The following is a 14,865-nucleotide window of genomic DNA, read 5'->3' as shown; positions in this document are numbered from 1 at the left end:
GGTCTTGGTTCCAACGGTGATGATGTATGATAATAACCCAGCCACCTACATTGCGAGTAATCTGGTTTTGCATGAGAGGACAAAACACATTGATGTTGATTGCCATTACGTGCTTGATTTAGTTCAATCAGGTCATATATTTACAAGTTATTCAACTTTTGAGGATCAAGTTGTTAATGTTTTGACCAAGCCCATTGCATGCTCAGGCTTTTCTAGGTGCTCTAACAAGCTGATTATGATTGATATATATTCTCCAACTTGAAGGAGAGAGTTAAAGGAAACATATTTTTGGTTATGGGTGGACTTATGTAATTTTGCTAAGGCATGTTCACCTTACTGATATTTTGTCTTAATCCTAATCTCTATTAAAGTAGGATTAGGATTCTAATGGAAGATAATGAATTCCCCCTTTTTGTCTCTCTTGCCCTCTCTCTCTCTCTCTTCTTGTCATTATCTCTTATAATAATAATCAGAGTGTCATTAATATGTCTCTTGATCCTTTTTTGTGGCCAATCAAACACATTGAGATAGACCAACGTTTTATGCGACAATATTTGAAGAAAAGGAGATTGAACCTATATTTGTAAGGACAGAAGATCAAATTATGGATTTGCTCAAAAAAAGGTTAACAAAAGACATTATGGATGCTAAAAGACGAGTTGTTTAAGGTTTAGAACCATCTACAACCTAGGGGAGGGTGAAAAGAAGAGGTTGTTATGGTGTTTGGATTGGGTTGGTCCAATTGATCTGGTGTATGTGTGTTATATATATCAGCTGGCAGTATACAGCAACTATAAGCTTCCTGATATGGTACACCTCTAAGGCTATTTCTTAGTGTAACTATATTCCCTTTTCACTGTTTCATTTTCTTAAGCAATATTTATGGTGCATTGAAAATGTGAATCATTCTTTGAATCCTAAGGCAGTCTATGGTCAAGTTCTGCATCATTATGCCTGCACTTGCATTTCTATGCTTTTCTTTTGTTCCTTATATCTGCTATGTGTTCTCATAGTTTTCCTTTCATATTTTTCATGAAAGTTTATGGACTACCGCTTATGTCATCTTCATGTTTCCTTAGGGGCTTTGCTTTCTCATTTTATTCCACAACCTATATACTTGTCATCCATAACTATCGGACGGGGACCTGGTTGTTTGGATTCATCCTGTGCACTCAGTTCCAGGTCGGTCAGCTTGGATAATGTAAGAAGGATAGTATACGATTCTGTTCTTCCATTATCCGGCAAACTACCATGCCCTTTTCGGGTAACTAAAGTGAGTATAGATTTTTCTGGTAGAATTGGTGTTATGAGGAACAATGTTGAGCTTTGACATTGTTGCCTTCACAGCCTATTATTTGGGAGGCTCCAGTTCCGCCTGCAGAATTTCAGAAATCCTCCACTGATGGACCCAGCCTGACATGCGGGTAGACATTTGACACTTGATCTAGTTTCGAATGTCACATTTAGCATATTAGCACTTGCCCGAGTTTGTTGCATGGTGATACTTTAACATTTTCGAAGGCTAGTTTATCCAAGTACCAATTCATAGTTCTGCCACAAGCACACTCTGATATCTTGAAGAAACTTGGGAATCAGCTTGAGCTTTTCAGGATTATGTTCATTATGAGAGAATATTAGGAAGTTGAAGTTTGTTTGGCCAGCTCATCTTGGCATGCCTGTATAATTTCAATTGCTAACAGCTTTAGTGCTTAAACTGCCAATCTGGTTATGTTATATTGCTTATAACCTGTTCCCAAGTTGTCAGTGAAGACTAGATTTGACTTGGTCCAAGTTGCGTTTGTCTCTCGGTGACCTGGTTTTGGTGAGTCTTTGCTGCTACTTTTGCTACAAATGGTGCTACTCTGCTGTCTACTCAACCGTGTGCAGTAGCTTTGAACTCTTGAGTTAAGTTTAAAACTGTTCTCAGGAGCAGAAAACCATAGTTTTTTTTTTCTTATCTTCTGTTTAAGACCATCATCTGTTTTGGGACATGCAGATATTCTATAAGTTGGAATATGTCTAGGTTACATGAAGTGATTCTTGGAACAACTGGCAGAAAACAGGGTACCTCAGCAAAAGGGACACTTTTTCGATCTACTGAGTCATCCTTGTGCAAGTAGGTTATTGTACAATTCATTTTTCTCATTAAATGAATTTGTGCAACTGGAAAATCGGTATTTTTCATTGTCCTTCTCCTACTGAACTTAACGAAAAGGAGTTTCATTACTTCTTTTCTGTTGCCTTCTATCATTGAACTTTGCAAGAACCTATTCTTCCTTCAAGGTTGAATGACATTTATCCATTGTAGGAGACGTCTATTGGAACTTTTTGTCATGTACTCTGATGTACCTGAGGCTAAGACTATGTCTTATCACGAACTGAAGGTATCAACTTTGCCTGTTTATGGATGCTATGAAATCCTTTTTTATCATTCTTATTGGCCATGAGATCTGGGACGATTAACTGTGGTGGTCTATCGCATGTTGCACACACTTCCTCTACACGGGCTAGGCCAATTAACCGATACATGGCCTTCAATCTCTGCAGCATGTTTGCAAGCTTGAATGTTCTGATGATTCTATCCCGAACATCACCAGAAAGAGATCTATCGTGTCCCCAACTACTAGATTTGCACCATTTGCTAATTACCCAATGAGTTGGTCGGATTTTACCTTTGCTTGCTGGCAAGCGTTTGCTCTAGACGAAGCCAGTTCGCCTAACTTGGAATCACCCTAAGGATAGGCATTGATTATTAACTTCACTCAGTGGCCTAAGTAATGAGGCCACAGGTTAGACCTTAGCAAGCAACAAGCTTTCCTAGGCCAAGACTTGGTCTGTGGCATATTTCTTGTGCATTTTATTATTAATAGGATAATATTCTTATGTGTTTATGCAGGAACTCTTTATGAGATAGTGAATAGCTTGGGCATTGCTCTTTCCTGCCTAGGATTGTTTTTTCTTTTTCAAGTGATACTTCTATGTGATCATGCTTTCTAAGAACTCAGAAGCTTGTATTTTTAGGGCCCCATTCATTATGGGGTTCCAAAGCCTACGATCCATGACAGGTTCTTCTTTTTCATTACTTTCTTAGCATTGCATGATTGTTATCTATTCATGTGGCTAGGACTTGGTTGGTTATCCTTCAAGACTTCCATACTTGAGGTCTTCTTTGTCACCAGTGCACCAGTGTTTGTAGTCATCATATCATCTCTTTTCCTGCCAATTCTCCTAATGGCGAGAAAGAACCTTCATTCTCCTGTCCTTTCAAGCATCATGACTTTTAAGTTATCTAGTGGGTTTGGATCCTTGGAAACACACGAAAGACCGAGATCTTTGGTAGTACATTAAATGTACCATTACAGTCTTGAAGGTCCTTGAGGGTGAACATTTCAAAAACCTTTCAAAAACCTAGAGGATTAAGGTGCTATCCCAGATTGCATGTGGTGCAAGTCAAAATTATTTTACAGTTTTACTAATATCTTCAAGTGTGCGTTTAAAAATTCACACAAACATTGTGCATAAGAGAATTTTAGGACCATGACTCTGAAAACATGCCACACGATGAAAAAGGTTGCTAAACAGGTAGGTTCATTACAAGCTCACAAGGTTTACAAGAACCAGAAAATTACCACTCTTAAAATGAGGATGGCAAAAAAAAAAAAAAAAGATTTATCCAACAGCTCATTCAGGAGCATGAAAATAAATGTAGAAGAACTCTGTTCTACATGCAACAAAAAGTGGTCGAGTTGGCTAGCTGTTGGTGAGTCTCTTGAGCTGTGTAATGTGATTTGACCAAGCAGCTTCTAGATGAAAAAGGCACACATATTATATATATATGTGTGTGTGTGCGTGTTAACACATCCTTAGAGAATATGCAACTTAAATTCCTGGGAAATAGGCCAACAAATTCAAGTCTGTCATTCTTTTTCATTGTAGGAGTACTTTTCTTTTCTTTTTCCTTATTTATCTGTTAGTAAGAGATAGTCTTAAGAAAGCGGTGATATTTATTGCAATATTCACAAGTATATAACATGCCTATATTTGAGTATGTACATGGATATTGTACATATATCTCTACATATTTCTGATATAAATATTTTAATTACCCCTTTTGTTTTTTCTATTTTAATCCTTTCATATTTGTTAAAGTTTGGGGTCCTAAGCGTACTTCTGTAATAAGTACCCCAGCAATTGGGAGTATCCAACTGCTTTTCTAGCTAACTGTTCGGCTCTCCTAGTGGCCAGAGATTGAGTGCCTCTTATATATATATATATATATATGCACACACACACACACACATGACGGACCTGTCTGTTGTTTATTATGTTTCTTTTGATGCTCTTACGGATGTAAATAAAACTTGTTTTTGTTTATCTTTCGTGAATGTGTTATATCCCTTCTATTACTAGGGAGTGCCCATGCAATAAAGTGGTGATTCGTTACTTTAAGAGATATCTTGTTGAAGTCTTTTTTTTGGTGGCTTCCACTTTTATGAGCATAAACTTGTGATTTTGACCTCATGCTCACAATGAATCCAAGCTATACGTAAGGCATCTCAAATGTTTAGTAGAACAAACTTAAATTGTGCTTAGAATTTAGTAGTTAGTAACAAGTTGGGGATTTTAAAAATTAGTGTAAGTAATAAAAGATTACATAGTTCAATGATTAAACTTATACAATATTTGCCAGAAGTTATGTAATTCAGGTTTAGGCAACTAAATATTACTTCAGTACAATTGCGTTGATGAATGTCATTGGAATCAACAGTGTAGCACTCGCACCAGCTTTTGATGCCCCTTTCACTGGGACACAAACTTGGGAGTCTATAGCCCATCACTGGGCCAAATAAATCTTTCCATATGGATAGCTTTTCGCTGGTAAAATAGCAATATATTCTTGGGTTACAAATAATAAATAGAATTTGTAAATAAGTTTGTTTGGAAAGGGATTACACTAATCATTTGACATGTTCTGTGTGTAAATCAGGCCCAAAGAGACAAATACTTCAAGTAAATCAGCCTTGAAGCTTCCACCAACAAGTCAAACTCACAAGCCCTCAAACAAGAGGTGAAGAAGAACTTGAATTAATCACAATATGAGATACATAAAGTAGGCTAAAAAGTCATGTGAAACAATAGAGAAGCTGCCCTATTTATTGAAGAGAGGGCCAAAGAGAAGAAGGAGGAGGCAGTCCCAACGGTTGGAAATCTTGCCGTTGGGACTAGTCTCCCTCTAGGTAAAACAGAAAAAAGGAGAGGGATAAAAGGGGAAAAACAGAAAATAAACTAAAAGAAAAGATACATAAAGAAAGTAAAAATTACATAAGTGACCTAAGTACCCAAAAGATATAAAATATATATATACATATAAAGCATATATTAGATGACTAATATATGTGATATATATAAATATATATATGTATACATACATTTGAGATACATACATTCTAACACCCCCCTCAAACTTACGGTGTGATAACCGAAAGTTTGCCAAAGAGAAATTTGAATCTGGCAGTAGCAAGAGCTTTAGTGAAGAAGTCGCCAAGCTGATACTCTGATGGAACATAGGAGAGATCAATGTTTTTCTGCAAGAATTCTTCACGAACATAATGACAATCCATCTCTATATGCTTTGTTTGTTCGTGAAATGTGTGATTGCTAGCAACATATATTGCACTTTTGTTGTCACAACAAAGCTTGACAGGATTCGTGATATGAATTCCCATATCTTTCAGTAAGTTTTTGAGCCACACTATCTCCATTGTTGTAGTTGCCATTGCACGATACTCAGCTTCTGTTGATGATAGCGACACCTTATTCTGTTTCTTGCATTGTCAGGAAATTAAGGAATCACTTAAAAACACACAAAAACCAGTGGTGGGGTGCCTATTATTGGGATCTCCACCCCAATCAGCATCTGTATAAGCAACTAATTCTAATACAGAAGAGGAAGACAAAAATAGTCCTTTGTTGATAGTGTTTTTCACATAACGGACAATCCTCATTGCCGCTCCCATGTGCATTGAGGTGGATCTTTGTTGAAATTAGCTTATCACATGCACGACATGAGCAATGTCAGGTCTGGTGATGGAGAGATAAGAGAGAGCGCCAACTATTTGCCGAAAAGGAGTGAGATTCTCCAATATCTCTCCATCATCAATTTTCATTTTTACTCCTAGTGCTTCTGGAGTATCCACAACTTTATCATCTGAGATACCTGTTCTGTCAACTAATTCACTAGCAAACTTCATTTGAGAAAGAAGATAACCCTGCTTGCTATAAGCAACTTCAATTCCAAGAAAATAAGTTAGTCTTCCCAAATCAGTCATTCGAAAACATTTGTTAAGAAAATGTTTTACCTCTATAATCCATTCATCATCACTCCCGGTAATAACCATATCATCAACATACAATAATAAAACAATTACACCTACAGAGGTGGTTTTTACAAACATGGCAGTATCAAAGTAGCAAGATTGAAAACCTTGATTAAACATGACTCTACTAAACTTGTCAAACCAGGCCTTGGGAGCTTGCTTTAAACCATAAAGGGCTTTCTTTAGACGTAAAACTTTGTTTTGAGGTAGATCAAAACCAGGGGGAGCACTCATGAAAACTTCTTCCTGTAAGTGACTATTTAAGAAAGCATTTTTAACATCCATTTGAAAAATAGTCCAATGTTTAACAGAAGCAATGACAATAAGAGTTCTAACAGAAGTCATGCGAGCAACAGGAGCAAAGGTTTCTTCATAATCAATCCCATATTCTTGAGCATGTTCCTTGGCAACAAGTCTGGCCTTATATCTTTCTAAGGTTCCATCACTTCTAGTTTTGATTTTATAGATCCATCTACAACCAATAGTCTTTTTCTCCGTTGGTAGAGGCACAATATCCCAAGTCTTATTGCTTTCAAGAGCTTTAAGCTCAAGATTCATGGCTTCAATCCAATTGGGATCTTCCTTAGCTTCAAGGTAAGAAGATGACTCATAAAAAGAATGATGTGCCATAAGGCAAGCTCGAAATTTTGGCGAAAAAGACTCGTAAGAGATTAATCTTTGAGGAGGCCTAATGTGCCTTTGAGATCTCCTAGGAAGAGATTGATTAGTTTCTTGATTTTGGCGATCTCTTCTTCTATAAACTAAGATCTCTTTTGGAGGAATCATACAAGTAGAATTATCGTTGTTGATGTTGATGGGTTTTGTTGTCCGGGTCCGGATCCTTACCCGATCCGGTTTGTCCTAATTAGGACTATTTATATCTCTGTAAACCCTAATCTTAGAGTTAATGAAGTTTTGAAGAGAGAGAGTGTCTGGAGGCTAGTGGGCGCCAGACCTCCTCACCCGTGGTTTTCTTCCCTCACGTTGAGGGTTTTCCACGTTACATCTGTGTGCTTTCTTCTACTCTCGTGCATATTTTGTTTCTACATGGTATCAGAGCCGTCGGACTTGGAGAAAACAAAATCTGTTTTTTCTAGGGTTGTGAAGTTCCAACCCTGACTGCCGCCGCTACCAGCGTCGCCGTCGCTACCACCACCGCCGCCGCTGCCGTTGCTGCGCCGCCGCTGTCGCCGCGCCGTGACATTGCCTCCGCCGTTGCCCCACCGTGGCCGTGACCGCCGCTGCTGCGTCACCGGTGTTGTGACCGTCGACGCCTCTTGCACGACGACCGGCCGACGTCCGACGCCAACGTCTCTGCTGACGCCTCTGCCGACGCCGACGCCTCTGCCGACGCCGACGTCCGACCACCGACGCCGACGTCTGACGCCGACGTCCGACCACCGACGCCGACGTCTGACGCCGTCGCCTGTTCTCGGCGCGCTGCCAAGCGCCGCCCTCTGCTTCCGCCGAGCGCAGTCCGTTGCTGTGTGTGTTCTTTGGCAGCCACTTCTAACCGATGATCATGGCTGACTCGTCTTCTTCTTCAGTCAATACTCATCTACCTGATGTTGTGTCTGCGCGGACTGATCATGTACCGATTCAAGTTACCACCATTCAACTTACCAAGGAAAACTATTCACGATGGTCTGCTGCGATTACTATGGGGATTGCTGGGCGAGGACGCATTGCCTATGTCAATGGGAGAAAGGTTGAACCTGCTGCAGATAGTCTGGCTTGGGATACATGGTTTCTTGAAGACAACCAGGTAAAAACCTGGATTGTTAATTTAGTGTCCCCAGATATCCAACCCCTCATTCTTCGTAAGAAGACTACAAGGGATATGTGGATTATTTTGGAGCAGATGTATGGTCAAAAGAAAAGGAAAGTTCGTGTGTATCAACTTATGAAGGATGTGTATTCCCTGCGACAAGGTGCTCTCTCGGTTGCAGACTTTTATGCAACATTAAAATCTAAGTGGGAGGACCTTGACTATCATTCTGATATTACATGGAGGTGTTCTCACGACCAGATGCAGTATATGACTGATAAATGGGAGAACATGGTATTCCTTTTCTTATCCGGACTGAATGATGACTTTGAAAATATAAGGAGTCAGATTCTTAACTCTGACGAATCATTTAGTATTGAAGATGTCTATTCCCGAGTTGAAGCTGAAGAACAGTGAAGGCTGCTTTCTAGTGGACGAAAGGGGGAAGAACAGTTTGCCTATGTTAGCCGTGCCCCTGTAGGAACTCCTCGTTCTTCCCGCAAATGTACACATTGCAAAAAACTTGGTCATATTAGGGATTTTTATTGGGACTTGCATCCAGAGAAGAAGGATAGTAGGGGGAGGTCTTCTAGTGGGAAGAAGCCTGTATCGTCTGCAACAAGTCTGAGTGATGGGAAAGGTTCTATTTCTGCAGAACAGATTCGTGAGCTACGAACATACTTGAGCAAGATTGATGTTGGTCCGACAGATACACCAGATGAGGTGAAGATCAATCATGCATTGGCTATTTCAGGGACAGAAGGTACTTCTTATATGGGTGAATGGATTGTTGACAGCGGTGCCACTCATCACATGACTGGCAACCCCAAGCTTTTCCATGACTACAAGCTATCCTCGGGAAAGGAACGTGTGTCCCTTGCCGATGGTTCCTTTACTTCTGTGGCAGGGAAAGGGAGTCTCCCCTTGTTAAATAATTTTTTAGTTCACGATGCCTTACATGTTTCCCATCTTCCCTTAAATTTGTTATCTGTTAGTTAGATTACCAAGGAACTGAAGTGTGAACTTATATTTTCTGAAAAACGTTGTGTTTTGCAGGACTTGGTGACAGGGAAGAGGATTGGGATTGGTTTGGTGTCTGATGGGCTGTATCGGCTTCCTATACGCGTTGTCACAGCTCTTATGTCAGCGGTCAGCAGGACAGAGAAAAAGGAGGAAGAGTGTCGTCAGTTATTCTTGTTTTGGCATGAACGCCTTGGTCATCTCCCATTTGGGATTTTGAAACATTTGTTCCCTGAACTATGTTCTAGTTTAAACATTTCCATGTTATCATGTGATGTGTGTCAGTTTGCGAAGCATGTTAGAGCTTCTTATCTAATTTCAAATAGTCGTTCTAATAAAGCTTTCTCCTTGGTTCATTCTGATGTGTGGTGGCCTTCGGGCATTCATTCTCGTGGTGGTTTTCAATACTTTATAACTTTTATAGATGATTATTCAAGGTGTACCTTTGTGTATTTGTTGAAAGATCGTAGTGAGGTGCCTCACATTATTGAAACTTCCATCCTCCTAGTGGAAAACCAGTATGGAAATTCTGTTAAGACTTTTCGGTCTGATAATGCTCGTGAATATGTGTCTCACTGTTGAAGAATTCTTTCGAAAGAGGGGGATTGTTCATGAGACATCCTGTAGTTATACCCCCCTCAAAATGGGGTTGCTGAGAGGAAAAATCGTCAGTTGCTCAATGTCACCCGAGCCATATTGTTCCAAAGAAATCTCCCAAAATACTATTGGGGAGATGCAATCCTTACTAGTGTCTACTTGATTAATCGCATGCCTAGTCGTGTGCTAAAGGGTCGTACTCCATACTCTATGCTTCCAGGGAGTAGTCAACCTTTTCACCTTCCTCCTCGAGTCTTTGGATATGTGTGTTTACAGCCCAAACGTGAAAAAACTTGATCCCAAATCTATTAAGGGCATCTTTCTTGGGTATTCTTCCACTCAAAAATGTTATAAATGTCTAGATCACACCACTGGTCGTCTTCACATTACCAAAGATGTCACATTCTTGGAACATGTCTCCTATTTTGGTGAGAATTCTCTTCAGAGGGAGAAGTTAATGTCTAAGGAAGAGTATTCTCCCACACAGGAAATTCAGTTTACAGACTTTATAGATTACAGGCGTGAAGAGAATCCTATTGCCAAGGTGCTTGGCAAAGATGAAGAGGGAACGACTACTGATGTTCATGAACAGGAGAAGGAGGGAGAGCATCCTATGGTGACAGAACAAGAGGGTAATCGTATGTTTGGACAGGTGTATTGAAGGAGAAGAGCTTGTACTGACAAGGTGATTAATGATGAGGAGGTTACACCGAATCCCAATCCTACTTCTTCCTTGGATGATCCAAGTCGTGTTCAGAAGCAAGATGTTGGAAGAGAAACTCAGACTGGAAAAGAAAAGGAGGATCTTCCCATTTTCTTGAGAAAGGGTGTCATATTATGTACCCATCACCCTATTGGTAACTTCATATCTTACTCTAGATTGAGCACTGACTATAAATGTTTTGTATCCTCCTTGGCTATGGTTGTGATTCCCAGGAATGCTACAGAGGCTCAGGGTGACACTAAGTGGTCTCATGCAATGAAAGAAGAGATGGAAGCTTTAGACAGAAATCAGACATGGGAGGTGGTTGATATTCCTGAAGCAGCCCACTTGGTTGGGTCAAAGTGGGTCTATACTGTTAAGTACAAACCAGATGGGAACATTGAGAGGTACAAAGCACAATTGGTGGCCAAGGGGTTCAGTCAGAAATATGGGATCGACTATTTAGAAACGTTCGCATCAGTTGCAAAGATGAAGACTGTTAGAGTTATTATTTCATTGGCGGTGCTGAAGGGTTGAGAGATGTGCCAACTTGATGTGAAAAATGCCTTTCTCAATGGAGATCTCGAAGAGGAGGTGTACATGTGCATGCCACCAGGTTTTGAGAAACCTGGAAAATGCTGTAAATTGAAGAAAGCTTTGTATGGGCTGAAACAGTCTTCCCGAGCATGGTTTGAACGGCTCAGACTTGTTATGAAGAAACATGGTTACAAACAAGGAAATGGAGATCATACCCTGTTTGTAAAGAGAAGAGAGAGTAAAGTTACTCTACTATTGGTTTATGTTGATGATATGATTGTTATAGGTGATGATAAGGAAGAGATAGCAAGATTAAAGGGTTTACTATCTACTGAATTTGATCTAAAAGATCTTGGTAAGCTGAAGTATTTCCTTGGTATTGAAATTGCTAGATCAGGTACAACTCTTGTACTTAGTCAAAGGAAGTATACCCTGGATCTACTGAAGGAGACAGGAAAACTGGGGTGCAGACCAGCCTCTACTCCTATAGATGCTGGGCATAAACTTGTTAGCAAAGATGGAGAACTGTTGTGTGAAGAAGCTAAAGGGAGATATCAACGTCTAGTTGGCAAACTGTACTCTGAGTAGACCTGATATCACATTTGTTGTAAATGTGATGAGCCAGTTCATGCATGCACCTACAGATATGCACTTGAAGGCTGTAGATAGAATTCTGTGCTACTTGAAGAAGAATCCCGGAAAAGGACTTCTATATGTGCAACACAGATCTATTGAAGTTGAAGGGTATTCTGATGCAGACTGGGCAGGCTGTGTTGACACCAGAAGATCTACTTCAGGGTACTGCGCCTACTTGGGGGAAATTTAGTTGTTTGGAGAAGCAAGAGACAAGATGTGTGTTCCCGTTCGAGTGCAGAGGCTGAATATAGGGCTGTGGCTACTGGGGTATCAGAATTGTTATGGTTGAAGATCTTACTGACAGATATTGGAATAGAGATTGAAGGGCCTATGAGGATGTATTGTGATAATAAGTCTGCAATTAACTTGGCTAACAACCCGGTTCTTCATGATCGAACAAAGCATGTGGAGATTGACCGTCACTTCATCAGAGAAAGAATTGATGCTAAGGAATTAACGCTACCATACATGAAGTCTGAAGACCAAACTGCTGATATCCTAACCAAGACCTTAAGTGTAACTCCATTTGAGAGAAATGTATCCAAGTTGGGCATGTTTGATATGTATGCCTAACTTGAGGGGGAGTGTTGACGGGTTTTATTGTCCGGGTCCGAATCCTTACCTGATCTGGTTTGTCCTAATTAGGACTACTTATATCTCTGTAAACCCTAATCTTAGAGTTAATGAAGTTTTGAAGAGAGAGAGTGTCTGGAGGCTAGTGGACGCCAGACCTCCTCACCCGTGGTTTTTCTTCCCTCGCGTTGAGGGTTTTCCACGTTACATCTTTGTGCTTTCTTCTACTCTCGTGCATATTTTGTTTCTACAGTTGACTTCTTCAATTGGCACTTCTACAACTTTATCGGGTTCATCATCATCAATATCATTGTCATCATCAATATCATTAGTCCAAAGAAAAGTATAATCTTCTAGTTGTAAATCAGGCCTGATCTTGAGAATACAAATGCTTCAAGAGATACACTCTTGAAGATCCCAACAACTTCAATAGGTAATACACAACCAAGCCTCAAACTTGAGGAGAAGATACCAAATCTATTAATCTCAAGAGAAGAATACACAAGAGAGGCCTAAAAGCCTTAACCAAACAAGGGACAACAGTCCCATATATATAGTACAATGAAAGGGAGAGAAGAAGGAGGAGTTGGCTGTTGGGCCAGCTCCAACGGCTAGAAATCTAGCCGTTGGAAGCTGGTCCAACAGCTAGTTCCCTTTTACAAAAAGGAAAAGGTAAAAATAGAAAAAGAAAAGAAATAAAAAATACATAAAAAGAAAAGGAAGCAAATAAAATAAAATACATAACACCTATGCATACATAGATATTCATATATACAAATCATATATGAAACATATGTATACTTACATAATGTCTAATATTTAAATTCTAACACCCCCCTCAAACTTACGGTGTGATCACCGAAAGTTTGCCAAGAAGAAACTGAAAACGTGCTGAAGCAAGTGCTTTGGTGAAGAAATCTCCAAGTTGATATTCGGAAGGGACAAAGGATATATCGATTGTTCGGCTAAGATATTCTTCTCTCACATAGTGACAATCCATTTCAATATGCTTCGTCCTTTCATGAAAAGTATGATTGCTAGCAATGTAGATGGCACTTTTATTGTCGCAGCAGAGCTTGGTTGCTTCATTTAAGTCAATTCCAATGTCCTTCAATAAGCTTTTTAACCACACAATCTCCATGGTGGTGGTGGCCATGGCACGATATTCTGCTTCAGTTGATGATAGAGAGACTTTATTTTGTTTTTTGCACCTCCACGAAATAAGAGTCACGTAGAAAAACACAAAAACCGGTGGTGGAATGCCTGTTATTAGGATCTCCACCCCAATCAGCATCAGTATAGGCAATCATATTAAAGTTTGATGAGGATGATAGAAAAAGTCCTTTAGTGATTGTGTGTTTGACATATCGAACAATCCTCAATGCGGCTCCCATGTGTACAGAAGTGGGTCTTTGTTGAAACTGACTTATGACATGTACCGCATGTGATATGTCAGGCCTTGTGATGGATAGATATGTGAGAGCTCCAACCAATTGACGAAATGGAGTGGGATTTTCTAGAATTTCTCCATCATCAATCTTCATCTTTACTCCTAAGGCTTCAGGAGTGTCTACCACCTTGTCATCAGTGATACCTGATCTGCTTATAATGTCATTGGCAAACTTCATTTGTGAGAGTAAGTATCCTCTTCTACTATAAGCTACTTCAATACCAAGAAAATAGGTTAGTTTACCCAAATCAGTCATTTCAAATTCATTCTTTAGAAAGTCTTTTACCTGCATAATTCCGTTGGCATCATTACCTGTAATAATCATATCATCTACATATAAAAGTAACACAATTATACCTATAGCAGTATTTTTAATAAACATAGCAGTGTCAGAATAACATGATTTAAAACTTTGTTTGAACATAACATTGCTAAACATGTCAAACCAAGCTTTTGGAGCTTGTTTCAAGCCATATAATGCCTTTCTAAGATAAAGAACTTTTCCTTGAGGTAAATCAAGCCCAGGGGGTGAATCCATTTATACCTCTTCATTTAAGTATCCATTCAAAAAAGCATTTTTGACATCCAATTGATATATAGACCATTGTTTAATGGAGGCAATGGCAATAAGAGCTCTAACAGAGGTCATACGAGCAACAGGGGCGAAGGTTTCTTCGTAATCAATCCCATATTCTTGGGCATATCCTTTGGCAACAAGTCTAGCTTTATACCTTTCAAGTGATCTATCACTTCTAGTCTTGACTTTGTAAACCCACCTACATCCTATTGTCCTTTTTCCTATAGGAAGAGACACAATGTCCCAAGTTTTATTGTCTTCAAGGGCTCTAAGTTCATTGTTCATTGCTTCAATCCAATGTGGGTTAGTTTTGGCTTCAAGATAGGATGAAGGTTCAACATGAGAGTGAATAGCTAATAAGCAAGCTCTATGTTTTGGGGAAAAAGACTCATAGGAAACAAATTTTTGAGGTGGATGAGAATCTCTTTGAGATCTCCTAAGAGTAGGTTGAGACTCTTGGATGTTTTGTTGAGACCTTCTCTTATAAACTATAACTTCTCTTGGTGATCCATCACTTCTTGGTGAAGATCTATCAAAAGGAGTATTCTCAACCTCATTTTGAGCATCATTATGTGAAGAAGGCAAAACATCATCATCATTATCAACATCATCATCATTTATCCATAA

At 39.5% G+C, this 14,865-nt stretch overlaps 1 protein-coding gene across 3 annotated transcripts in view; it reads left to right on the top strand.

Annotated features, from left to right (window-relative positions):
• LOC116266246 (tRNA-specific adenosine deaminase TAD1) overlaps positions 1 to 14,865 on the top strand; it is a 39,026-nt gene that overhangs the window by 13,462 nt on the left and 10,699 nt on the right. For all 3 annotated transcript variants that reach the window (XR_007574985.1, XM_031647383.2, XM_031647382.2), the window contains 4 exons: positions 1,080 to 1,273; positions 1,348 to 1,424; positions 1,997 to 2,116; positions 2,309 to 2,384. Coding sequence is in view for 2 of the 3 variants with exons in the window: in XM_031647383.2 (XP_031503243.1) it covers positions 1,080 to 1,273; positions 1,348 to 1,424; positions 1,997 to 2,116; positions 2,309 to 2,384 (467 nt within the window). In the remaining variant the exon portion in view is untranslated. The remainder of the gene's footprint in view (positions 1 to 1,079; positions 1,274 to 1,347; positions 1,425 to 1,996; positions 2,117 to 2,308; positions 2,385 to 14,865) is intronic.

The sequence above is a fragment of the Nymphaea colorata genome, chromosome 12 (assembly GCF_008831285.2).
Source record: "Nymphaea colorata isolate Beijing-Zhang1983 chromosome 12, ASM883128v2, whole genome shotgun sequence".
Taxonomy (NCBI): domain Eukaryota; kingdom Viridiplantae; phylum Streptophyta; class Magnoliopsida; order Nymphaeales; family Nymphaeaceae; genus Nymphaea; species Nymphaea colorata.
The sequence above is the reverse complement of the archived record's forward strand: the minus strand, read 5'-3'. Positions and strand labels throughout refer to the sequence as shown.